Source organism: Manis javanica, chromosome 10 (assembly GCF_040802235.1).
Source record: "Manis javanica isolate MJ-LG chromosome 10, MJ_LKY, whole genome shotgun sequence".
NCBI classification, from domain to species: Eukaryota; Metazoa; Chordata; class Mammalia; order Pholidota; family Manidae; genus Manis; species Manis javanica.
Genome location: NC_133165.1, coordinates 69,410,683 through 69,438,522, shown reverse-complemented (window position 1 = coordinate 69,438,522; position 27,840 = coordinate 69,410,683). Strand labels below are relative to the sequence as shown.

General features: G+C 41.3%; 1 protein-coding gene across 1 annotated transcript in view; it reads right to left on the bottom strand.

Moving 5' to 3' along the window:
* The window catches only part of TPH2 (tryptophan hydroxylase 2), a 116,941-nt gene that overhangs the window by 7,432 nt on the left and 81,669 nt on the right, over positions 1-27,840 (bottom strand). The window contains exon 9 of the mRNA XM_036999606.2: positions 5,955-6,050. Within this exon, the coding sequence (XP_036855501.1) occupies positions 5,955-6,050 (96 nt within the window). The remainder of the gene's footprint in view (positions 1-5,954; positions 6,051-27,840) is intronic.

Sequence of the window (27,840 nt, the reverse complement as noted above, 5' to 3'; positions counted from 1 at the left end):
GCCAGGAGCATCCGTGCGGCCCATGTGGCTTCCTGATTCTGAAGTGACTCAAGGGCTAAGAAGGAGCAGCTCTGTCTCCGCGGAGTGAAGTCTGGTGGAGCGACGGCTGCTGAGTTTGCTTCTTGACTCCTGTCCGTGTCTCTCTAAGCCACCTTGGTTTAGAGGAGCAGCTCTCATGCCCTGTCTTCTACTTTCAGACTTTCTGTGAACTTGGAGCCAAACTGTTTGACATCCCCAGGGAACTCCATGGTGAATCCTTCCCAAAGTGTTAACAGTATGATATGTTGAATTAATCCAACTTCTTTCAAAGAGAGGCTTTATATACCTGGCTGGCAATCTTTTACTCTCAAGCCATTTTAAAAGTGCAGGAATGCTTGAGAATCGCCTCCTCTTCTCTAAAGGCTCTCTAAAAGGACTATTTTGGATTTACCCATAGTATTAAAGACAAGGGCACAGGACAGGGAGCCAGGACACCTGGGTTCTAAATGTAGTTGTCCAAGCGGCATGAGTGAAAATTCCCTAGGTTGGGTCAAAGTTTCCTCTTTGATAAAATGAAACAATTGATCTACATGAATTCTAAAGCTCTTCTTGCAATAGTTTTAACAGGGCTTGCAAATACACAGCACTCAATTCACAGCCCAGGTCCGCCTCAGCCAGCATAAACTGGCCCTAGCCACCTCCCAACTGGCCTAGGCATGGCCTCCCCACCCTTCCCAACAGAGATGGCCATTAACGATTAATTAGTTTTAGTGCATAAATTAAGACTTACTGGCCATTCCAGCCTTTTAAATAAAAAATCTCTTTCAAGCATCAAAAATTTCCCAGAACTCAACCGTTACCTAAAGTTCCTACATAACTTTGGACAAATTATTCCATCTCTGTAAGTCTATTTCAATATTCAGCTAGAAAGTGGAAATATTAATTATACCTATCAGTAGAGGAATGGATAAAGAAGATGTGGTACATATACACAATGGAATATTACTCAGCCATAAGAAAAAAACAGATCCTACCATTTGCAACAACATGGATGGAGCTAGAGGGTATTATGCTCAGTGAAATAAGCCAGGCAGAGAAAGACAAGTACCAAATGATTTCACTCACATGTGGAGTATAAGAACAAAGAAAAACTGAAGGAACAAAACAGCAGCAGAATCACAGAACCCAAGAATGGACTAATAGTTATCAAAGGGAAAGGGACTGGGGAGGACAGGTGGGAAGGGAGGGATAAGGGCGGGGAAAAAAGAAAGGGGGCATTAGGATTAGCATGTATAGTGTGGGGGCAGGCACGGGAGGGCTGTGCAACACAGAGAAGACAAGTAGTGATTTTACAGCATCTTACTACATTGATGGACAGTGACTGTGAAGGGGTATGTGGGGGGGACTTGATGAAGGGGGGAGCCTAGTAAACAATGTTCTTCATGTAATTGTAGATTAATGATAGCAAAATAAAATAAATATTAATTATACCTATAAGCCAGGGTTGGGGTAAGAATTAAACAGGGTAATACATACAAAGTGCCTGGCACATGCAAAGTGCTCAGGATATTTGGGTATATCACTGCTCATTCAGTCTTGAGATGATGCTTGGTATGCATACGCACCCAGCCACACCTGCCACCACTGCCCTAGCTGCAAGGCTTCCCTGTTTTAGACTGCAGCATGTTCCGTCCTGAGTTTGTCAATTCAAAATCCTCCTTCCTCCCAGCCACCTGCCTCTGCAGTGACACAAGAGTTATTATCTCAGCTATTCTAGATGTAAACCCTGTGATCCTCACCCTCTATATTAGGACTGGTTAAAGTTGGGAAAAACTCAAGTGTGAATTTTAGGTAGTTTGGGCCCTGGATTCTGAATAAGAATTTGCAAACCATCCTAAACTTACACTACAATCATCTTTCCCCACATCCAAACAACAAATATATACATTCGTACATGTGTATATGTATGCATGTATATAATATTTTTTGAACCTCCCTCAAATGTTCTTCTGGCTAATCAAGCACAACATGGCATTGATAAGCCTATTGCCAAACTGGATGACTGTGGCATTACACTTTTTCTTTTTAGTCAGTAATGTTGGAAGTTTCAACCATTTGAATAAGAGGCAGGGGACAAGAGACGACTTCCCTCTTCAAGCATCTCTCTGTAAAACCTGTGCTCCAGGGTTTGCTGTCATTACAAAGTGCTAGCTTCAGGACAGGGGAGGGGAGCAGGAAGAGAGGTCTGCGCCTCTCAGCAAGGTAAAGGGGTGGGCTCAGAAACAGAGCCCTGACTCCAGCCACACCCCTGACAAGCCCAATGACCTCAGAGAACCCGCACATGTCTCGAACCCCTTCTCAACAGGTTGGCAGTAGTTCTGCCCACCTCACAGATGTGCTGCAAGGGGGAGTTAAGTACAAATGATTGCAATAAATACAACCCCGTGCAGGGAATGCTGAGCAATGGCTATAAAGAAGCAGTGCAATACATTCACCATTCACCATGCAAGGATACCCTAACACTAACCCCCCCACAAAAAAATCATTAACATTTTGTAAACCATCAGCTTTGTCAAAACCTGAAAAGCAGAACAGATGTATTTATATGTAATATTCCAGCAACTGCTATGGGGTAGGTGCTAAGGCCTTTTACCAAAAAAAAATCTGCCCTCTGCCCTTAAAGAAATAAAAATTAGACCTTGTGCTTATTCATGAGAAAGGAGAAGTCCCATTCTGTTTTTGAGATGGATCACCTTTTTAAGATAATACTTGGCCAATTCATCGATTAGAAATCATCTCCTTACCATCTAACGTGAACAAACTTCACTGCTCCCCTTCAAGAACTGGATTCAACAAAGAACCATATCAACCACTTTCTGAAAACATCCCTACTAGTCTCCAGGGTCCTTGAAATCTTAGACCTTCTATTTTGGGTTTGTTAAATAAAATGAATGAATGAATGAGTCAATACTACATTTTAAAATAAGACACTTCTATCGTTAGGGTCAACTCTGGGATGGAGAGAAAGAGCATGGAAGGGAAGACATACAAGACTGGGGGTGAATGGTAATTAATCATCCTATTTTCAACCTTCTTTTAAGGTCAATTTTCTAGATGATTTAGCTCATTATTAACTGCACAGTGATGAAAATATGACAAACCCCTACCCAAACACACCTTTGGAATTCCTATAAGTACATCCCAGAACAAATCATTGGAAGAGGGAGAACAACCACTGTTGAGGATTTAAAAAAAAAAAGGTCTTGATGATTATGAGATTTGTGCTAGCTTTTACAAGCTTTGCCATATTTATTGTGTTTCTGTCTGCAAAGATAAAAACAAACATTGTCAAAAAAAAAGAAGGAAAATGACAATTATCCTCCAAACTGTAGCTACATTGCTAGGAAATACCTGGCCAGCTCTGCAACATCTACACCCAGGAAAATTTAGCCTCTAGAAAGTACACATTTTAGAACATGCTCTGTTCAAGGAGAGAAGGTAAATTGTGGATATTTTGAAAGTTATAAAAAGTACACCAAAACCTCCAATTTAGCTGGTACCTACATTACGGCTGCCTTTGGAACAGCAAAAAATATTTTACTGCAGAAGGGTAACTGCATGCCAAATGGTAAGCATGTTTTACATAGGAGTTATTATAATGCTATTAATAAAGTTATCCCTACCTAGGTTCAGGAATATCATTGGTCCATTCAAATACCAGTTAGACAGAAGTGTGCAGACCACTGGGAGTGGGCTCTGGGCGCTTGCACAGGGGGAGGCTGGATGGGGGCGGGGAGAGGGCGACAGAAAACATCTCGTGTTATGCATTCTCTGTGAAACATCAGGAGGTATTTCTTACGGAAAGAATTTCTGAATTGTGAAAACAATCCTAAGTAGCAATCATAGGGATGTTGGAGTGTTGAAATTTGAGAACGGAAGAATGCTGATGAGCAGAGGTGATGGACCAGAGCCATGCCCTTCCATGTACATATTTCTGACTGATTTCCATTTCCAGACAATTCTGTCCACACCAACAGGAACAAAAACAACAGATTCACCCCAATGCTGCCTACACATGCCTCATTAACCAGACCAGAGGACCTTTCCAAGGTTGGGTCAGTGAGAGAGATTTGTTTCTTTTGTTCCTGGTGTAATTTATAAGCCCTCTGAGGAGAATGTAAATAGATGCAGCTCAGGAGCTACATCGTTTTCTAACTAATTCTTTTGGCCGGGAAATCAAGAAGCAACTCCATAGACTGCAGGGGCCTAACAGGAATCTGACGTCATGTCATTACTGTGGGCTTTGGCCACTGAACTGAAATTAACGCCAAATGGAATTTTTGTTATTGAGAATTTAGTTTAAAAAAAAATTACCTCAGGCTTTTGTTATGTTACATGTGATCATGTACTCCAGCCAGGCTGAGCCTCAGGCCACTCCCTATGCGGACCAGGATTTGACAAGAGCATACTCACCATGGTGGATGCTGATGGATCTGTGCCTCTCACCCTCTCCTTATTACCCTTTCCACGCCTCAAGAATCAGCTTGGGCAGCCCAGCCTTCCTCAGGAAGCCTTCCAAGGCCTAATGTGGGCCAGACACACTTGTCATACTGTTATCTGATCAGCAGTTTATCTCTTGCACTAGAATGTAAACTCTGACAACAAGGATCCCAGGCAGCGGCTAAGAGCTGCCTGGACTGGGGTCCAGCTCCACTTACCAGCCGTGTGCCCTCGGGCAAGTTCCTTTATGTCTTTATGCCTCAGTTTTCACTTCTGTGACAATACTATTGCTTATTTAACTGGGTTGTTACAAGAATTAAGAGGGTTAATATGTCTAAAACACCTGAAATACTGAGGTCTATGTAAGTGTGCATTGAGGTAATTGTTATTTTCTTGTTATTCTTATTGTTCACCATTATTATTTACCCTGTATTCCTGGTGACTGGAAAAATACATAGCACATAGTAGGCACCCAACTGAATGTTTGAGGAACGGAGGAAGGAAGGGTGTCATAAAGTGAATGGACTCAATAAAACTACAGTTAAATTGCATCTTTCAAGAATACAATCAACTCAAAAGTTCTCATAATCATGTATTTCCCAATTACATTATACAGGATAATCATTACTCAAAATTAAAACCCTAGACTAGTCCATACTCCTGATCTTAGTCTGAATAATCAAAGGAATATTAAATTATTTTCAGTACAAGAGATAAACAGCCAATCACATAATAACTAACAGTATGGCAAATGTGCCTGGTGCATATTGGGCCAGTATTATTTTCAGTACCATTTCCAGGTTATGTATCACATTGCATTCTAAATTCTTCAGAACGTGCTATCCCCCAGTGGTATCGATAGCGATTCTTAAGAAACCAAAATACTTAAATTATTAGATGCTCCAAATCCCAACATCTCTGAATAAATTATCATTTCACTATATTTTAAGGCCAAAAAAAATCACTACAGGAATTAGATACTTCTCTGATCATATGTTTGTTTAGTTTTCTGTTTTGGTACATGTTAATTTTGAAGTTGCTAAACTAATCTCATATTCCCCTTTGAGAAGTTGAGGGGTCCATGGGAGCTGTGTGTGTGTGTGACAGGGATGGAGTAGCCAAGCCACCCTCATGTGGAGATTCCAATCGGCAGGATCACTGCCAGCTCATTGCCCCCCTTTGAGCACTAAATTTAGGCCAGTCATTTGTTACCCAGCATGCAAGCAAATATATATCATTCCTGTTGAGTTCTGCACACGGCTACTCTTCCATCTGAGTCACACCACTAACCCAGAAAGGCATGACCCATTTTCAAAAGTGCAAAAAGTTAGGTCAGCACCCACATCTGGGGTGCCAGGTCTTCTGTATTAAATATTTATGGGGTATCTGAGTAGAAATATTCAAACAAATCAATACTTTCCATGACCTTGAGCCAGTTTGCTTGGGGAGGATATTTCCCATTCATAGATTCATACCTTTAATTCTCCAATGGAGGAAAGTAGTCCTGCTCCATAGGCCCGCAGCTGCCCTTCTTGTTTGCAGAGGCCAAACTCAATTGTGAAGAAATAGCACTGGGGAGAAAAACAACATGGACGCACATCTAGTGAACAGGTCAACACTATGCTGCAGAATGAAATGGCACCCCAGGTAAAATGGTGCACTGTACATCATCTCTCCAACACTGTCTATTTCAGTACATTTGAGTCAAGAACATTTATTGAAATCTATTCTCTTGCTTAATGATCCCTCCCTATGTTAAAGATATGGAAAAAGCAGTAACTACTAAGAGTCTAAGCTTACTGGATTCAGAAACCCATGAGTGAAATCCTATCTCCTGCAATAATTTTAAAAATAAAAAAACACAGATTTAGAAATGAATGAATATGTCACAATGAAAACACCATAAGAATATGCTACTTTATTTACTAAGCTGAATTTCAGTGACTTAAGTTCATGCAAATGTAGGAAAATAACTTGGAATCCAGCAATCCCAAACTGATTTTTGCCGTTTGTTTATTCATTCAACAGACACATGTTGAGTACCTGCTAGCTGCTAATGCTTGGCAAAAAACTGCGGTAAGGGAACAAAAGAGAAACCAAGAAAGCAGGTGCATGCCTACCAAATTACCAAAACCACAATTTTAGTATGATTTTTTTAGTGAGATCTTATATGTACAGCTATGTGTGTATGTAAGAACATATAGTAAGAACCATTTCATTGACCTGCATTTTACCAGCATCAACTTCTACAAGCTTTCCCAAGATATTAAAATCTACAATTGTGTCTACTGAATTTAGAAAACTAACATAGACAGACAGAAATCTCTGTACAAGCAAAAAACTCACTACGTTCTTGAGAGGGGTTGAAATCACACTATTTTTGCTGTGAGACAAAAGTGAGAGGCTGACAATAAGCAATAAAAATTGCATCAAATTAACACTGTCCTGTGTTAGTGATGATGGAGCACTGAAGAGGTTGAGAAAGACAAAAATTTAAACACCCCTGGAAAGGGGCAGAAAATGCTCATTATTTCTAGCCCTTGGCATTTGCTCTATTTTTACTTGGAGGGTAAGATGTCCCTTGGTTCAGGAGGGCCTGTATTTTTCAATGTGGAGATGATCTCTGAAGTCAGGCCAGCCAGTGCTCTGCAGCTCTGGGCTGGCCCCGAAGGACTGGTCATTCTAGGCCATGCAGCTGAACCTCCTGGGGCAAGACTTCCTTTCCGATTCACCTCCCAAAGAGCCTCCAATTGCAGTTCTTCCCACCCAGTCCCCACTCACAGCACCCACCAGCTCGCCTCCTTACTCTGCTGTGTTTTCTGTTCCATCACACTGGTTTCTGACATGGTCTCTCATTTCTTTATATATGATCAATACCATCCATCACCCATCTCCCCACCCTAGACCACAAACTCCAAGAGAGCAGGGCTCTGCCGGGTCATCTAGAACAGGGCTTCCCAACCTCAGCACTACATGCTTTACTGGGGGCTGTCGTCTAGGTGGGATGCTGAGCAGGGCCTGGCCTCTGGCTCTGGATGCCAGAAGCACCTCCATCCCAGCTCTGACAACCAACAATGTCCCTAGACATTGAAAAGTGCTCCCAGGGGAGCAATGCCACTCTTGGTTGAGAACCAATGATACAGAATAGTGCCTGACACATACTAAGAGCTCAGTAAATATTTGGGGAATAAATAGTAAATGAAAGAATAATCTTGAAGGGAAGCCTGTTGTGTGGCAGCTTCACCTGGAAGAAAGAAACACATGAGAAGACTCGAGTTCTGCTTCCAACGAGCTACATGACCATAGCCTCTCGGGCTCGTAATTTCCTGCCTGTGACACCCTCTCGGCCATTCACTTCTTCCTCAAACCCTCCTTGAGCACCTGCTGTATGCCAGAATCATGGAGGGGCTTGAGCTGCTCAGGCTACACAAGGGACAAGGCTACAAAGTCCGCAGACCCCTAAGGCACATATGCTATAGGATGAGACAGGCAATAACGGGAACAATGACAAAAACCTATATACAGGATAATTCCAGGCAGAATATGCTGTATAAATAATCAAGCCATGCACTGGGTCAGATGTTAAGCAGAAGACATGGCTGTATAGGACGCAGTGGTCTGGGAAGGCCTCTCTGAGGGAGTGATATTTAAGCTGCATCCTGCTTGGAAAGTAGCTTCTCATGCCAAGAGCTAGGGGAAAAGGTGTTTCCAGCAGAGGAAAGAGCAAGTGCAAAGGCAGGAACAGATTTGTATTTCCAGGGGCAATGGGGAGCCACTAGAGGGTCTGAGGCAGAAGAGAGACATGCTCTAACCTGGTTTTCAAAAGTTCATTCTGGTGCTGGGTAAAGAAGTGATTGGGGCTGGAGGCAGGTGGAGGGTGCTGAGGGGCCAGATGGAGGCAGAGAAGCCAGTCAGAAAGTTGAAAGTCAGCCAAGAGGCAAGGGAGGTGAGTCACTTGGGGGTCATCAGGGATTGGGAGAAGTCAGTACCACAGAGATCTCATGAGAAGAAACAAAACAAGACACATGAAAATGTATTGAAAAGTTAAAATTTAGCCCTCAAGTCTGTCCTCCAAAAATTTTGCACAATTTGGGGCAAAATGAAGAGAAGTGATCATACATAGTCACAGAAAAGAGTCGTGGAAACTCAGCCTTTCATTTTCCAAAAGGAAAAATCAAGTTTAAGGCAATGAAGTGAGTTCCCCAGGACCAGTTTAGATGGTGACATTTAAGAGATCTAGAGCTCAGTATCTTGAACAGCTTAACATCTGTTATATTTTAAAGTTTCTATGTAAAAGATTGACAGATGCATGATTTTCCCTTACAACCAAAAAATGGAGAAATAAGTGTAAAACAGAGGAAAACTAGACATTCATTCATTCTTCTTAGTGTGTCTTTGGCTCATTTCCCAAACTTATATTGCATTATAGCACATGATGTGAAATTCTTGGAGCCTTATCATTGAATACAGTGAAGTTTGTGAAAAAATGTTCCATTGTGTTTTAAAGCCACCAAAATATGCATATGGAGCCAACACATTTAGGTCAGCCTATTAAGAGTATTTTTAATTTTCCTTATGCTACATCAACACATACATAATACTTGGTCATGGTTACAATCTAAAATCAAAACAGGCTGAAAGAGCCCCTGAGAAAATTTGTGTGCCACACACACATGGTCACATAGATTTGGCATCCCATTCTGCTTTAAGGCAGGAATTAAAAGGTCTGCATCAACTCAGCTGAAGATTCAAAGCCAAATCCATCAGGGTATCTTTGGTCCATGTGTTTCTAGATCAGAGCAAGATCAAAGCAAAGAGCCCTGTGCATCTTTCTTCCTACCACCCAGAACGCTCTGGCCCCATACCTTGTCTGGAGTCCTTCCAAGAACTCTCACCTTACACAGCTCCATCTGCTCATTCCCCATCTACTTTTCCCTTCGCTTTCTGCTGCCTTTGACCAATGAAGGTGCCTAGATGCTTCCACAACTCATCTCCCCAGAGAACTAGACCGTTTTCTTTGAGACAGATTTCCATTTGCAGCTCCATGTGTGGCTAACAGATCATGAGAAACGGTAAATGCATCTGAACCTCAGGTGTTAGCAAAATTTGAATGGTGGACTTGCTCAGGATAATTTTTTCTCTTTCTGTTTTCAATACCTGTGGAGACCTCAGAATGCAGAGCTCCCTGGCCATGGCCATTAATGGAAAGGAGAGGACAACTGCACATTTCTTCTGTCTGGTTCTAAACGCAGAGCCTGCTTAGTGCTGGAATGGATGACCCCTTGAAGACGTCTCAGAATCCAAGGATAACTAATTGCTTCTGCCATTTTAAGAAAATGTCATTTGTTTTCCCCAGAGCACTCTCCAGATGTGAATCTATAATATATTCCCTAGAGATTGACTAAATAAATATCCCACCTATTATCAAAACACAAAGCAAAAATAATAACAAAAAACCCTGACCCTTATGAGAACACCTGTAAAAGAAAATTGTAGATTTTTGGCCAGTAACATCTTTTAAACAAAAACAAATAATAAAACCTAACACCTCCCAAACTGAAAGGTACCCTTCATCAGGACTGACATTCATGAATTCCAAATTTTATATACTACTAATTATGTCATTATTTATAAATATTTTATTTGAATATAATTACATGGAATGATTAACTGAAAACCAAAACAGGAATGATAGATCAGAAGAAGAGCAGAGTCATTTACATACACACAATCGTTAAGCAGAAGAAAAGTCTGAGTGACAACCTAAAATCCAAACCCTGCCCTGGAAAGTAGCCACAGGATGTGCTACGGGGAGTGAGCAAAGGGAAAGGCGATAGGTCGCCCAATGCTGCCATCTTCAGATCACTGCTGGTAGTGCACCACTCTCACCACAGCTTCGACCGAGCCGGATGGGCTGCAGGAAAGCTCGAGGACGCAGGATCTTGAGACCCTGAACACACCAACAGGCACACACTCGTCCCACGTGGTGATTTACAGAAGCACACGACGCCCCATCCTTCGTATGCTTGGGGTTAGGTACCTGAAGCTCTTGCTAAGGAACCTACCTACTCCAATTAAGGAGATACATGACTTCTTCAAACTACTCTTCATGGAAAAGAAACTCATTATTTCCAATTTCCCTCTTAACGGGTCCTTTTACCTCCCACTCCCTGCATCTCTTGAAATAATTACATAACCTCTTCCTGAGAGTCACTCTATGTCGTTAAATATAGAGGGATTAAAAGGAGCCCACAGACTTCCGGGAAGAAGCCCCTGCATGCTCCTTTCACTTTCTCCAGGAAACTGGCTTACACACGTCATTTTCGAAATGCCCTAGTGAGTGATATATTTTCCCTACCGCCTTTACTAAAAACTTGATCTTTACATGCTGGTAGTATATATTTTTAAATAATCACATACATCATTCCACACCTAGAATTCCACTGTCCCCATAGCCAGGACAGAGGCAGAGAGCAAGAAGCTAGCAAAGGGAGTTTGAAAAAGCCCTAGCCGAGATGTGCTGAACACAACAAAAAGTGAGGTGATAAATTTGATTTCCTTTACATATAAAAGAATCCCTCAAGCCCTCACTTAAGTCCTATTTATCCTTGTCTTGTATACAGTTCAAGTTTACATATGCAGCTTCCAAGCCCATCCCCTCACGTACGAAGGGAACAAGAAAACTATACAAAAAAACAGAACCAACAACTCAAAAAGCACAGAAATACACATATGGTATTTGAGTACACAACCCTAAACACTTGAAATTATTATGAAACAATAGAATTCAACAATGATACTAAAACATCAAGATAATAGGGAAACTGAGCCACAGGACTTCCCAGTGTAATAATGTACTCTCATATATGTTAGCTTACTACAAACTTGTTATCTTACAACTAACTAGAGATAGAGCAGTTAATACTATTTCCATTTTATAAATGAGAAACTGAGACTCAATGCTCGAGTGACTTGCCCACATTCCACAATGCTGGCAGAGCTGGGAATCAAGCTCCAGTTTCCTAACTTCAAATACAGCATGCTTTCCTCATTAAAAAGTGTGCTGATGGATACAGGGCCACTATCAGCCATTCCCACGGGCACCACAGGCCCTATTGCTGATCCTGAAAGACTCCAGACTGGGTATCAATAGCTACATACCCCACACACACCTCCCCACCCTACCACTGTTTCATAAGCTAGCAAATAAATGCTCAATGCCTGTAAAGCTGGGACCCCCGGAACCCTGCTCCCAGACTAGTGTACCAAGCACCTGTTCTCTTTGGTGTTGTATCATAACAAAAGAATAAATCCCAGAAAGGAAGAATGCCACCCAAAGATGTTCTAACATGAGCAGACTGCATCCCTGAAAGGTGCCGAAAGGAACATATAAAAGGGCCTCTGGCTCATAGCCTTGCTTTCAGTCTTCTCAAGCATCATTCCATCATAGTTTAAACCACTAGCATGTCAAAATACACACTTGAAAATTTGTTGAAAAGATGGAGATCATTCTAGGTCCCACTCAACCCTCTGCCCCTCATCCTCAGCTTCTAGATTTTGAATTTTAGCTACAGTTCAATTTACGAACAGCAAGTATCTTCTCACCCACTGCCAAAATTCCCTTAACCTTGATTAAATTGCAAATGATAATAGGATTGGAACAGGAATGAGGTTTGATAGCTAAAAGCAGGAAGCTTTGGGACAGAAATATTAAAGAAATACACATCAATTTTGGGAAACAAAGTAAAAATGGAGACTGAGTTGCTTAAGCTGTGGAGGTCTCCCTGCTCCCCAAATGCCCTCCTAGCCACCCACTCAAATGTCCTAAGAAAACTTTCCACCAGACATCAATTGTTGTTTTTTGACCATTTACACTGCAAACACTGCCAAGAGCCACACAGAAAGCCGAATCATTCTAGGATTCAGTGACTACCTGATGCTCTGTTTGCAGAGCACAGACTGCTGATGGAGAAAGTTCAGGGACTGGGTTTCCTGAGATAGCAGAAAGGGGGATTTAGCATGCTTCATTAGTTTGCCCTGGGATAGTCCTGTGGAAAATAGAGTGTAAGAAAGGCTAGGAACTTGGAGCTGGCAGATACTGGTCTTTGCTGTCCTGGGGCAACAGCTGCTCTGTTAACCACAGGCTACTCACACCATGTCTCAAAGCGTCCCCTAGCCCATGATAGCTGCAGCTCCCTCGCCCCCAGATTTGGGGGCCAGCCACTGTACAGATTCCAAGTACCACTGTGGAACACCTTCTGGGATTGTAGCTACACTGAGATTTCTAGACTCATATTTTATCATGAGCCCCCCTAATGATAATTGCCATAGCTCTCAGCAAGTCACACTTAATCAAAATACATTTTTTAAATTTATATTTATTAAATTCTATCATGCCAAACTCCAGTTGAGATTACAAAAGTAGCTAAAGAGATGGTCTCCATGTACAAGAAATGTCAATATGGATGAAGAAACAAGATTAGCATAAAAAAATACTAATAGCCTCTGCTGCTGTTATCCTACCACAAACTTCTCACTCTGTCTTGAAATTGAAGTGTGCTTATCTGCCCAAGAACACAAAAAACATGAAACTTGTGTTGGACTTTGAAGAATACACGGGATATTAGAAGGGTTTCGGGAAGAGGGGAAGTTACGGGAAAGAATAATGTCAAGGGTTTGAAGGAGGCAGGTGATTTAGGGAAGCCAAAATGAGCAAGTGGGGATGTAGAGGGAAGTCAGATTATGGAACATCCCAGACCACAGGCTCCACTCCACCCGGGAAACACAGCCTCTTTAGCCGATGGTTCTCCTCAAACCGAGGCAGACAAAAGCAAGTACAGAAAAAGAGGAGGTTTGGGAGTTGAGTAACGTCTTGTCAGCTACAAAACAGTGACACTGACTTGTGGAAACAGCATATATTGTCTTAGGTTAAGAACAGCCATCAAATGAATTAAAATGTAAAAACCTAAGCTCTGAGGAAACATTACGGCAAACCTTGTGGAAAATTGATCATCAAATATAAGAGGAACATCCATAGGAAAAAAAAAGGTGTCAGCAGAAAACAAGTTTTATTGAAGAATACATTGACATAGGTGATCTGCTTGAGTCTGGATTTTTCTGTTTCTTAACTACTGTTTCCTGTGTCTTTCTGGTTGCTCTCAAGAACAAATAGATGATTTTGCTTAAGTGCCCTCTGGTCATTTCAGCTTTACTGTCTCTTTTTCAGCTTCTCTGAGAGTATTTTCAACTTCAAAGAAAGCCACCTGACTTATTATCATTTAATATTTTCTTGTTTGTAGACCAAGCTTTATTGGTATTTGTTTTTTAAAAAAAGAAGAAGAAAAAACATCCCCCATCCTCTTCCTCCCACCCACGGACTAACAGGAGTGACAAGCTTTCACTTCACATCAGCGCCACCCAAAAAAGTTGGTTCACTCTTAAACCCTGCAAAATCCATTGTGAAACACTCCATCTCCTGGGCTCAATGTCAGGTCACAATGTGATGGCCCAATTGCAAACCTTCACTGTCCCCACTGCCCTTGAGTAAAGGTCCATACTTCCTCACATGGCAGAAAGGACCCTCCATGACCTCACCCCTGCCTCCTCACACCTCATCTCCCAACCCCCTACCTCCCTACCGCCCAGCCTTCTGAGAACTATGCTGTTGTGCAGACTGACCGTGTTCTCTTCAGCTTCCCCACCCCACAGGCCACTGCACACCACTCTTCCTCTGCCTGGAATGCTCTTTGCCATCACTCAGTCTCTTTGCCTAACACCTGCCCATCTGCCAGGTTAGGGGATTTCTTCTCACTCCCAGTGCACCATTTATGCCAGTTTTCTTGCCTGTCCCCTCCACTAGATTCTGAGCTCCCTAAAATCAGGACAGGGTCTGACTTGTTTTCTGTTCTTATTGTTTAATGTCTAGTGTCAAGCACACAGCATGAAATGTAGCAGGTGCTCAGGAGTCAGGAAATGGTTAAGCAAGAAGAGTTTCCCCCCCGCCAAAACTACTAGAATGACTGAATTCAGCAAAGTTGAAGGATAAAAAATTAATACACAGAAATCTGTTGCATTCCTATATGCTAACAATGCACTAGCAGAAAGAGATTATCAGGAAAACAATTCCACCTACAATTAGAGCAAAAAGAATAAAATACCTATGAATAAACTTAACCAAGGAGGTGAAAGATCTATACCCTGTAAACTACAAGACACTCATGAGAGAAATTAAAGAAGATGCCAATAAATAGAAGTACATCCCGTGCTCATGGATAGGAAGAATATTAGCAAAATGACCATCCTGCCTACAACAATCTACAGATTCAATGCAATCCCTATCAATATACCAATGGCATTCTTCAATGAACTAGAATAAATAGTTCTAAACTTCATATGGAACTACAAAACACCCCAAATAGCCAAAGCAATCCTGAGAAGGAAGAATAAAGCTGGGGGGATTATGCTCCCAGACTTCAAGCTCTACTACAAAGCCACAATAATCAAGACAATTTGGTACTGGCACAAGAACAGACCCATAGACCAATGGAATGGAATAGAGAGCCCAGATAGAAATCCAAGCATATATGGTCAATTAATACACAATAAAGGAGCCATGGATATACAATGGGGAAATGACAGCATCTTCAATAAATGGTGTTGGGAAAACTGGGCAGCTACATACAAAAAAGAATGAAACTGGATTACTGTCTAACTTCATACACAGAAGTAAACTCTAAATGGATCAAAGAACTGAATGTAAGTCATGAAACCATGAAACTCTTAGAAGAAAATGTAGGCAAAAATCTCTTGAATATAAACATGAGTAGCTTTTTCCTGAACACATATCCTCAGGCAAGGGGAACAAAAGCAAAAAGGAACAAATGGAACTACTTCAAGCTAAAAGCTTCTGTACAGCAAAGGACACCATCAGTAGAACAAAAAGGCATCCTTAAGACAAGGAACAACAAATGCTGGTGAGGAGGTAGAGAAAGGGGAACCCTCCTACACTGTTGGTGGGAATGTAAATAATTCAACTGTTTTGGAAAGCAATATGGAGGTTCCTCAAAAAACTAAAAAGAGACATACCATTTGACCCAGGAATTCCACTCCTAGGAATTTACCGTAAGCATGCAGGAGCCCAGTTTGAAAAAGACATATGCACCCCTATGTTTATCACAGCACTATTTACAATAGCCAAGAAATGAAAGCAACCTAAGTGTCCATCAGTAGATGAATGGATAAAGAAGATGTGGTACATATACACAATGGAATATTATTCAGCCATAAGAAGAAAACAAATCCTACCATTTGCAACAACATGGATGGAACTAGAGGGTATTATGCTCAGTAAAATTAGCCAGGCAGAGAAAGACAAGTATCAAATGATTTCACTCATCTGTGGAGCATAAGAACAAAGCAAAAACTGAAGAAACAAAACAGCAGCAGACTCACAAAACCCAAGAAGGAACTAGCAGTTACCAAAGGGAAATGGGGTGGGGAGGGCAGGTGGGGAGGGAAGGAGAAGGGGATTAAGGGGTGTTACGATTAGTACACATAATGTAGGGGGGAAATGGGGAAGGCAGTATAGCACAGAGAAGACAAGTAGTGACTCTATAGCATCTTACTATGCTAATGGACAGTGACTGCAATGGGGTATGTGGGAAGGATGTAATAATATGGGTGCATGTAATAACCACAATGTTGCTCAAGTGAAATTTACAGAAGATTGTATATCAATGATACCTTAATAAAAGAAAAAAAAAAAGAAGAGTTTCCCAGCAGACCAAGCCAACAGGGTCAGTGCCAACCTTTCAAATCAGTAGCTACTACTCTCAGCAAATTTTCCAATATTACAGACTTTTGAAAAGATGGAAAAACCCTCTACTATAGCCTTTAAATCAGTTTTCACCATAGCTTCAGAAATTGATCTGTCCCTTGACCTCTCTCTATTTCCTCCTTCAACAACAGCCAGTGGCCCTCCAGGCCAGTGAGGAAGGAAGGGAGAAGCCAGTCTCCCTGCAGGCCTTTAGGGGCGAGGGTGAAGGCCGACTGGCAGGGGTCCCCTGCGGAAGCTCATCCGTCTTGTGGCTAAGTGGCTTCTGGCCTCCTTTATTAGAAGCAGCAACTCTGAAAACCCACTGATTCTGACATCTGGATCCTCATCCGAAAATATCAGAGGGAAAATTTCTCAGTTTGCCATTTTGGAAGGTAGTAGCCAACTGGAGACCAGCCAGAGAAAATACAAACTGTGCTCAGTCAGGGAAGGGAGGAGTCTGGTTTTGAGAGATCCCAGCCCAACATGTGTCCCAGCCCAGACTCCTCAGAATTAGCAGCTACAAGAGTTGCTATTAGCATTACTGACCAGACCTTCATTTAGCAGATGATGACACACAGGATCAGACAGAATATATTTTCTACTGGAGATGAACCTGAGAGATGACCACCCATCCAATTCTGTTTTCCACAAAATTCTGTGGCTCTTTAAAAAGGGTATTATGAATACAAATAGGCTTCTTTTTAAGGTCTTCTGGACCTGCAGGTATTTTGACTTGCACAAATCAAAAGCCGCTTTTATATTCAGCAGCATTACTCCTTGGACCCTAAGTGTAGTGCAGGCGCCTCAATGCAAAATCTCCATAACAAAGCAATTCACATAGTTTGGGTCTTCTCTGAAAGCAACTCCATCTTTTCCAAACACCCCTTTGCTGAACTTATCATATAACCAGCTACCTTGAAATGGCCGAACTTCACTCTGAGAACACACACACAAACACACACATGCATATTTTCATACCAGCATTTCATTTATATATGCGCTTTATCTACTTTGCACAGAAGACCTACTTAAGCAAACGCTATAGGTTTGGAAGTGCCCAAGAACTGACTTTTATAACCTAAGCAATTCTGAGCTCCTTGAAGGAGAAGAAAACTGATGAGCACATTTCTCAGCCATTCATCCTTCGGCATGCCCTAAAATGTTCTGCATCAAATCACACATTCTCCCCAGCTGTGGTGATTTTAAAGGTCAGCTCTCAAATGCTAGCATGAAAAATGAGGTTTTTACTGACTCCCAAGTAAGCTGTGGGTAGTCACCACTGCCTGTAGAGGGTCCTGTTATTTTTATCCCTGCATTACTAACAGCAACACCCTCCTAGACATGAGGGCAAAAGAGCTTGCACTTGCTCTCCTGTTTCTTTCCAGGCAAGACCACGAATCCTGGAGATGATTATATATCTAAAAATTGGCAAGAAAGGTATGTTTAGCATGGAGAGCCATTCTTGCCACTCCATTGCACGGAGCAGTCTATTTTAAGTTTTTATTAATGAAGTCATGTTTCTTTCCTAGTCAGTAGCCATCAGCACTGCCATCATCGTCTCTCACACTCAGGGTTGACACTAACCATCTGTGTGTGTAAATGGGGCTGAAAAGATTTACCTCTGAATTGGGGTCCCTGTCACAGTGAGGGTCTCTAGGTAATTGAGCCTCTAGATAGCATTTCAGCTCAGCTGAGCTCCCCTATCTCTAATGATAACCACTGCCAGGTGCTGAAATAGTGCTAAGTGCGCTGCATCACGTTCCCAACAGCCCCGAGAGGCAGGCACTGTGACAGTACTGTAACATATAATGGAATATGCTCATTTTGAGCACATTGACTTTGGAATGAAAGACCAAGGTTCAAGGGCCGGCTCTGCTATTTACTTAACCTTAGAAAAGTTATTTAGCCTTTCTGAGTCTAAGGTTCCTTGTCCATAAAATGGGGAAAATAAAATGAGTAACTAACATTTATTGAGTTCTTACTCGGCATGTGTGAGTCGCCCATTTTACACCTGGGGAAACTGAGACTCAGGTTGAGTAACATGGGCAAGTCTAGGGGTGAGAGAGCCGGAATGAAATCAGCTATGCCTGGCCCCCAGTGTCCAGCTCATTGGCACTAACCCACACTGCTCACCCTCCCTTCTCAGTGACTGAATGCTGCAAGCCCCTAGAGTTGATGCTTATGCCATGCTCTTGAGAATCAAGCTGGGTGTGTGCCGGAGGACATGGGGGGCTGTCTAGCCTGCCTGCAGCCACCGTTTCAGGGCTTGTGCTGGGGTGGGTGCCTGTATTTCCTGTGCAGCCCCCATATCAGCCAAGTAATGCCTCACAAACCTGCAGGAGCCAGGGCAGAGCACTCGCTAGGAACCAGCCATGAAAGGGAGCCAGGCACAAAATAGGTAAAGGGGATAAAGAGGTACAGATTTCCCATTATATAATAAATAAGTCATGGGGATAACACATACAGCATAAGGAATATAGGCAATAATATTGTAATAACTTTGTGTGGGGACAGATGGTAACTACATTTACCACGGGGAACATCTTGTAATGTATGATTGTCAGATCATTATGTTGTATGCCTGAAACCAATATAATGCTGTCTATCAACTAGACTTCAATTTTTCAAAATAAAAAGAATGAAGTAGGTCAGAAATTTTAAAAATTTAATAAATTTAAACTAAATTTAAACTAAAAATAAATAAATTTTTAAAAAGGAAGCCAAAACTTGTGAGTCTTGCCTGTGGGAAACAGCACTGAAATTAGCCCAGCTCAGGAGAGCTGAGACTCGATAAATGAGGCCAAGGTTGGAAATAAAATACATGGTGTTCACATTAAATCCTATTATGAAACACAAAGCTAAATGCTATATAGTATTGCTTTAAAATATAGCCATCTACTTATATTTGATATAAATGCATTACTTGATGGGCACAAGATAGATGTGGTAAAAAATAGTGAGAATTCATGAGACTGTAAAGAATGAAATGACCTGAAATATTTCTGGTGTCGCATGACCAGCTATTTTGCCAGACTTACTCTCTGGCTCTGGCTACCAAGAGAACTAGTATGTTCGCTGCTGCCTGAACACCAGTCCCTCCTTTCTCCCTCCCTCCCTCTGGGTCAGCAGAGTTTCCTAATCAGCCAAGGGGACAGGCAGGTGACTGAGGATGGAATTTTGCTTCCCAAATTAGAATCATGTACCACATCTAATGGGACAGTAATTCAGCTGGCCAATTGTCTCCTCAGGTAAACACAGCCAGGCTGGTCTTATTAAGAGAAGCTGGGAATCTGGATGTTCATGTGATAGCCTCTGAGGTCTAAATGCAAGCCACTTTTTATATTTAAGCAAGGTACAGGCAAAATATTTTTTTTTTTCCACAGACATTGGTCAGAAGAGAGCTTGCTAATCTGTAATCACTTTAGAGGACAGCAGGATTTAAAGAGCCTGAATCCCACTTTTGTATAATAACTTGTCTCCAGGACATGGAGTATATGTTCACTGCTGCCTCACCTGGTCACACCTTGCCCAGACACCCTCAGCTCCTGAGAAGTGGTTTGGTGCCCCCAATCAGGACTCAGAAAATCTGTGAGCTCAGTCTCTGCCATTATTTTACCATATGGTCTCAGGCAAGTCATCTCACTTGTCTGAGCCTCCCTGCGGTCATCTATAAAGTGGGGATCCCTTTCCTCATCAAATTTTTAGTGAGCATCAGTTGTGTGAACAGCACCCTGTGGATACAAGGAACTGTTAGGAGGTAATGATATGAGTCGGGCCTGTCTTGAAATGCCATCGTAAGATGCAAATGCCAAATCGATGTGAGAGCTGTGACTGAGGCGAGGGCCCCCACTCCAACACGATAAGACCATAGCTCTCTCCATGGCAGACTCATCCCCCTATCCCAGGGCCCTGACTCTGCGGAGAAATTGCCTTCAGGGTAGGTGATTAGAGGCTTAATTACAGGTCAACAGTTGCTGAAACCCAATCTAAGGAACTTCCCAATATGCAGACAGTCCACTGAGATGCAAAATTTCCTAAAGGATTAACATCTGTTCTATCAGTAAGCATATAACACAACGAGTAAAAAATGACCAATCTAACTGCTGAGAAAGTCTTCCCTCAAGGAAACCAACCATCTTTGACACCCATTCCTCTCCCTGCACCAGGCCTTCGTGCCCTCCCCTTCCCCTATCTTCTTACTTACTAAGTTGCATTTAAATCTCTGTTCACTGATCTGTATCCCTCACTAGACCGTAACTCCCCAAGAAGCAGGACCATGTCTACCTGCTTCACAGTTGAATTCCAAATGCCTGGCACACATTAGATGCTCAGTAAATATTTACTGAGTGAATAAATGAATGGGCATAATTGATTCTATCAGAGTTGTGGAAAGGATATTTCGTAGAGTAGGAATCCAGCAAGGTCGTGCTTTGCTACAACACCTTTGCAAAGAAGGAGAATCCACTGCCCATTTTCTTGCCGATTATAGCCTTGACTTTCATCTTGGAAGAAAGAAGCCTTCTTAATTAGATTTAGGGGGGAAAAGGTGCATTGCCCAAAAGAAGCGTTTGTGAGAGCTAAACATTTAAGTGTCTCTAAAGGATGCCATTTTAAGGTATCTCCCCTTGCTTTATTACAGAGAACTTTTAAACCTTGCTATTTAGACACCAACATAGGACCCCTGTGTACTGTGTACAGACAGGAAGACACATCCAAAATGGATCAAAACCAGAACAAACAACATCTCTTGGAACTCTTCCATGAGCTTCCTTGCATACTTTCATGTTACTGCACCCATCTTAGAGCCAAACTGCAAACACCTGGCTTAAATTCTCAGCAATCTGAACTCGTAAGGAGCAGCAGCCAAGTTTTGAAAACCCTTATTTATTGCTTTCTTTAGTTATTAAGGGAGTGCTGCATGTATCAATGAACAGCATCACTCCTAATCTGCTTGAAAAATTTAGTCAGGAATTCATATTTCATGTGCTCTCACTGGAACAAACAATGTTTATTCATTTATCTCCCAAGCTGTTTCCTGCAACTTGCCTTTCTCTAGGTTCACTCAGGGGAGGTGTACTATTAACTCAGGGGAGGCCTCCTCCATCTCCGGGGAGGAGCTTGACATCTTTTAGGGGAGGCTTTGCCTTTATTATTTATGGTTAAAACACTTTACATTGCAAAGTAGTATGTTGTCTCCACATAAAACCCCTTTGTAATATAAACTGCACAGTCTGCATTTCAGAAGGGAAAACCTGAGTCATTGAAAGTTACAGAATTCCCGAGGTTGCATGGAAAAGTAGAAATTCTCTCCAGGGGCCTTTCCTGCAGTTAGTCTTACTGATGTGGCTGCCTAGGTATCTAAGCTATCGTGTCAGATGCCCTAGATGGCAGTTACTGAACACTTAGCATGTGCTAAGCAGCTTTACAATGATTATCTCATTAATCCTCCATAGCTCTGCAAGACTTGATAGTATTATTATTCTCATTTTAAAGATGAAAAAACTAGGGCACAGAGAGGTTAATTAACTTATCCAAGGTTTCCCAGCCAGTAAACCTGATGTGAACCCAGGTAATCTGACCCACACTGCTCTCTGGATTTCCCTCTCTACTGTACTGCTTTGCAAGCAGGTCCCTAAGGTGTTCAGGCTCAAAGAAAACCACTCTATTTAGTCTATTTTATTCCATCATTCCCTTTTACTCCCTACCAGTATCATGATCTGAGATTGTGAGCTACGGGAAGGCATGTTTATGACCTTACTCAAAAAGAGAACAACAGGGGTGATAAATATCTATTAGGTAAATAGGGACTCACTAATGGGGACAAGACAAATGCAAAATTTGAAGGTTGAAGATTACAGTATGTATGGAAACCTATTTTTTAATTTAAAAGGGCTATCTGCTAACTCACAGAAAAAGGAAAAGCAAAGAAAATTCATTAGCTACATATGATGTTCCCTACAACACTTCACAACTTATCTGAGTGAAGTCATAAACCCCCTATTTCTAGAGAACTTCCAATTTATCCTTTCTTCTGCAGATGTAAAAGAAAGTCTCTCCCGGCAGCACGAGTGTTTGATAAACGGATGAACACCTCATTGCTCCTTTTTCCAAAGCCAGGACTCCCTTTTACTAAGTTCTTATTTGACGTGGCAAAATGGCTTCAGAAAAAAACTAGAAAGCTACATACCAAAATATTGACAGTGGTTATCACTGCTGTGATGTTACAAATGATCTTTATATTCTTTTCCTTACTTCGCCACTTTAAAATTTTTCTACAATTAGTATGTGTCACTTGTGGTAAAGAAGAGAAACAAAGGTTTCTGCAATGACTTTTCAGCAAAGGAGCCCCTAAGTCACCCTGCATCAGCCTTCCCTTCATTGCTCAGAGTCTAATTCTTTAAGGACCCTATAAAGGGCAGACTTGCAGACCCAGGAAAGAATGATGAGCCCCCACCCCCACCCCAGGCATTTATTCCTCTCAACCCTCCCAGCATTTCTTACTGACACCTACTCAGGATTTAAGCTCTCCCATGACACCATTTCTATTTTCTGGGAAACCTTTCTAGGATGAAATCTGCCCACCAGAAATATTACAGAAATGTCCATGTTACAGTGACAAGCATCTAAAACTCTAAGCAAATTACAATATTTCTAAGAAGGGAGCAAAGAGATTTTTAATCACCGTGTGTTCGATCTCATGCCGCGTTTCTTATTGCGCTCCCATTCACTGTGGTGGCTCAAAATGTACAGTAATACATTTTACATCTACTAAATGTGTTCTGGGTTTTTATATCACAGTTCAGAAGAGTAGCTTTGGAAATCCTTTTGACTCCTTTATTTGAAAACTACATTTGTAGAATGGGGTAATTAAACTCCTATAGTTTGATATAACATTACCTCTGCTCTTCTAGCTCATAAAAAAATCCGAACCATCTTCTCTCTGCTTTTGCTAGAAATGGAATTACACCACAGATATTCCTGTTAATATAAGTTGAAGATTTTGAGAGCAGACTCCATTGTCGTTAAACCAGAAAATGCCTTATTTTGTACATCTTTATGGAAATTAAAATGACTGCAGAAATCTTCTGCACTTGATGAATGCATTCTAGTGTACTTTGAGAAGAAAAAGTAAAAAGAACTCAATGTTAGGAATTTGAATCCCAAGAAGAAGTTAGCTCTGGATGAAGAACAAGAGAATTTAAGGTCTGGAAATTACTTTAAATGATGTAACCAACAATATAGCTCCTTGGGAACAGTTAGGATTTCTTGGGTAATGGTGAGATCAAATACTACCATACCCAGCACGGTGTGGATAATAGCATGGCATACATCACCAAAATGCTTTATCTCATTTATTCCTCATTCAGCATCAGGTGGCAGGAGAATATCCCCTCTTTAAAGAAGACATGTGACATACAAAAAGGAAATGTAATTTGTCCCTGACTACAAGGTTAGGAAGTAACAAAGCTGGCACTCATATTATCAAAGACAAGACATAACAAATGTTGGCAAGGATGTGGAGAAAAGGGAACTCTTTTGCACTGTTGGTAGGAATATAAATTGGTGCAGCCACTGTGGAAAACAGTATAAAAGGGCCTCAAAAAATTAAAAATAAAATTACTATAAGATCCAACAATTCTACGTCTGGGTACACACCCAGAGAAAATGAAAACAGGATCTCAAAGAGGTACCTGCACTCCCATGTTTACAGCAGCATGATTCACAGTAACCAAGATAGTTAAACTACCTAAATGTCCATCAATGGATGAATGCATAAAGAAAATGTGAGATATAGATATATATTCAATGGAATATTATTCAGCCATGAGAAAGGCAGAAATCCTGCCATTTGTGATAACACAGATGGTTTGTGATGGCATTATGCTAAGTGAAATAAGTCAGACAGAGAAAGACAAATACTGTATGGTATCACTTATGTGTGGAATCTGAAAAAGCTGAACTCATAGAAACAGAGGTGAGAATGGTGGCTACCAGGGACTTGGCAGATGTTGGTCAAAAGATAAAAACCTCCAATTATAAGATGAGTCAGTTCTGGGGACCTAATGTATAGCATCGTGATTACAGTTAATAATACCATATTATATACTTGAAATTATATACTTGACTAAGAATATCTTAAATATTCTCACCACAAAAAAGAAATGGCAATGATGTAATATAACGCGGGTGTCACTGACCATTCTGCAATATATAAGCACACCATCAACACACTGTACACCTCCAACTTACACAATGTCATATGCCAATTATATCTCAATAAAGCTTTAAAAAAATTCAAAAGCTGGCACTCAAACCCCACTGGACTAATGTCAGGTTCCGACGCTTTCCACCATATCACACCACACCACATACTTGCCCATCAAACAACCCTGAGAGCAGCTTCAAGTTCTGAAAGACCTCCAGCTGCTGATTCCTGGTTCTTTCTACTGTACTGATAAAATGAGGCATGCACGGAGCTCACCCAGCACACAGAGAAGGAACAGTTACCAAAGCAGCTCTATCTTTATGAGTCTCAAATATCTAAAATAGGTTATTGAGGTTTTTTTCCCTCAGCCGCAGTTATTTGATGGCTCTCTGAAGCCCCTAGGTCACAGTTTTAAATGATGAAAGATTTGAATCGCAGGAACATACAACTTTTCCAGATTGCAAATGGTTCATTTCTAAACATAGTGGGCAATGTAGAGCTCACTTTTTAATTCCAAATAACGATAGTGTTCTCATCAGAATATAAATAGATGGCAAACACCTCAGAATGGCAACGATGAATTATCATAAGTGAAGCATGCACAGAGCAAAACAGCCTCATCTTCACAAAATTCTCAGGAGAGAGGAATTGTTAGAGGAAATGTGGCCTTGGAGGACACACACACCAAAAAGTAACAAACAAGAAAAGGTAGTGGTGAAAACAATGAAAAAGGACAGAAGTTAAGCTCTCTGGGGCTAGTTGAAAAAAAACAACAGGGTTCCTCACAAGGTGCTACTATTTTTCTATATGCACAGAAGACATAAAAGTGAAAGTAATGAGTTGGAACAGATATTATTAACTTTTAATTAAGTTACCCTTAGAAATAACACAAAAAGTGATCACCCACCCAAACATCTCAATGAAGAATGTATAAAAGTTATCTTCCTAACCTTCTGTCAGCTTTGTAGCAAATGAGCCAATCAGCTGAACTGGTTCAAAGACTCTACATGGAATAAATATTCCTGCAGCTTGTTCCAAGCTTTCTGTAGAGACACTAAAATGGTCATTTTTAAATGTCATCCATCTTCAGAAAGAACTAGAGCTGAGCAGAAGTCTGTTTTAAAAGCATCCAAAAGTGTCTTACCTCAAGCTAGGTAGGTAAAGACCTGGGAGACGAGGAAACAAGCTAGAGTCCTCTCACAGGCAGGAAAATATTAATTAGCAATTCATAAACTAAGGTTTTCTTTACAATTGCACTTCTGATGTGAGTTAGAGTTCATTATCAGTTTAAGACCGACTGTACATTTCATTACCACTCCCAGCATGAGAAAGTCCTGGTTATAGCTGGCAATTCAAACACACTTGATTCATAGCCATCAAAAGCCCCAATCAATGCAAACTCTTAATCAAAACAAACAATTGATTTGTTCCAACTAAGTACAAACAGAACCCTATATTATTAATTTTCCAACAATCCTTTCCTTAAAAAAATTTTAAAAATTAAAAATTTAAGCTAGTGACCAGGTTTCTGCTCACAGTGAATTCTATCATTTTAAAACACATTCTAGATTTGTATCTCCTAACAGCATCTTAAATTTTACAACTAAACAGCATCTTAAAATGAAGGAAACATGAGAATTATTTTTCCAAACCTTTTATCACCTGTGAGGATTCACTCTGCATATTATCTAATTAAAAGCTCTCTAAACACTTTACAAAGAAGGCTGTTTATTTAACCCACTGCTTCCCAAATACATCTGCCCATGGATCCTTTCTTTTACAAAACCCATACCACCATTTCACAAGACTAATGTTCTGTGAACACATTCTAGGAAAGACTGCTTATTTCTTCATACCCTTGGCCAAGATGCTTCTCTCATCAGCTTTACCAAGGACCCAGTGACACAATCCCTTCCATCAGAAGGTGAAGGGAAACGTGTTTCAGGCCCAAGAGAACTGAATGGATGACCTAAAACTCTGCAGAGGGAAAATTCCAACTAGGCCAGAGGCCGATTTATTCTGCTCAGGAAATATCTGTAGTGTATTCATACTGATTGCTTTCCCCTACAAATGCTGCACAGCTCTGTTTCAAATGTTTTTATGATGCAAGAAACGAATACCTAATTGAAGTGTCCTGCATCATAGGACAGAATACACCATTTTGGCAAGAGGTGCCTCTTTACATTTCCCAACGTTTGCGGGAAGAAAAATCAATATTTTCTAGGATTAGTTCCTAAATTTACCTATTAGCAATTTCTGTTTGTGCCATCCTATAAAACTGAATAATGTAAGTCACTTGGCAAAATAACAGGCAGCCAGAGAGCATGAGAGCAGAGACACACAAAATGGGAGCACTGGCTATCACAGATGCAGAGTCCATTTTCAGGCGCAGGACAAGTTCTAAGTAAACGTGTCTCACACCACACAATATTTATCTGGCAATACCCTACTCATCCAGTTTTTAGAAAAAGTATCAAAATATGAAATAAAGTTTAAAAATTACCATCTGACTTTTGAGAGATTGTCTTGCTGTCTCACCAGTGGGTTTCAGCCCCAGGCAAGTTCACTATGGATTCAATGAGACCAAAGAATGACAATGGAATGTTCTTGGGGTGAAAGGGTTATACCCAACTTTATTCCCACAGTGGCAGGTCAAGCACTAGATTCCCATCCACTCAGAACGAGTCCACATGCAGCAAGCTGGTCTCTGCCTCTGGGCCTCCCTCTCTACCCACGCAGCCATCTCAGTCTCTGTCCTTGCTGCTGCCACCACTCCAGTCTCTGCTCTCCAGCAGCCTTGCAGCTGTGCCACCATGTCACCCAGAGCACTGGGCGGAGCTCTTTATATAGTCAATAATGACGTATTGCCCACATGTGTGTAGTGAGCTAGCTGAGCAGGGCCAGGTGAGAATCCTGGCCATAGGAACCTTCACTTTATCCACATTCCACCCCTCCAGAATTCCTGCCTATCAATCTATGTGCCCTCAATCCTCTGCAATGGTCCCTGTACAAGGAAGATGGAACATTATAACCAAATTCCATAATAACATAGTAATTACAACAAATTATTAAAACCCTCAAGCCTGAAGAGATCCATTGCTACTAAGCGGTCATCCTGGCTGTATTCAAACTAGTTCTACTCAAACAAGTTAACCAAAAGGACCGTGGGTGGACCTTATAATACTTACCTTCTCCAGCCTCTCCAGCAGAAAGTCTTGCAGACACACAGGCCAGTCTTGTCACTTTGTCTCTGGCTTCTGCTTCATCCTCAGTGGCCGGAACTGCTGCTCAGGTTTCAACTGTTGCCACAGCTCCAATAAGATTCTATTTGACTTTCCAT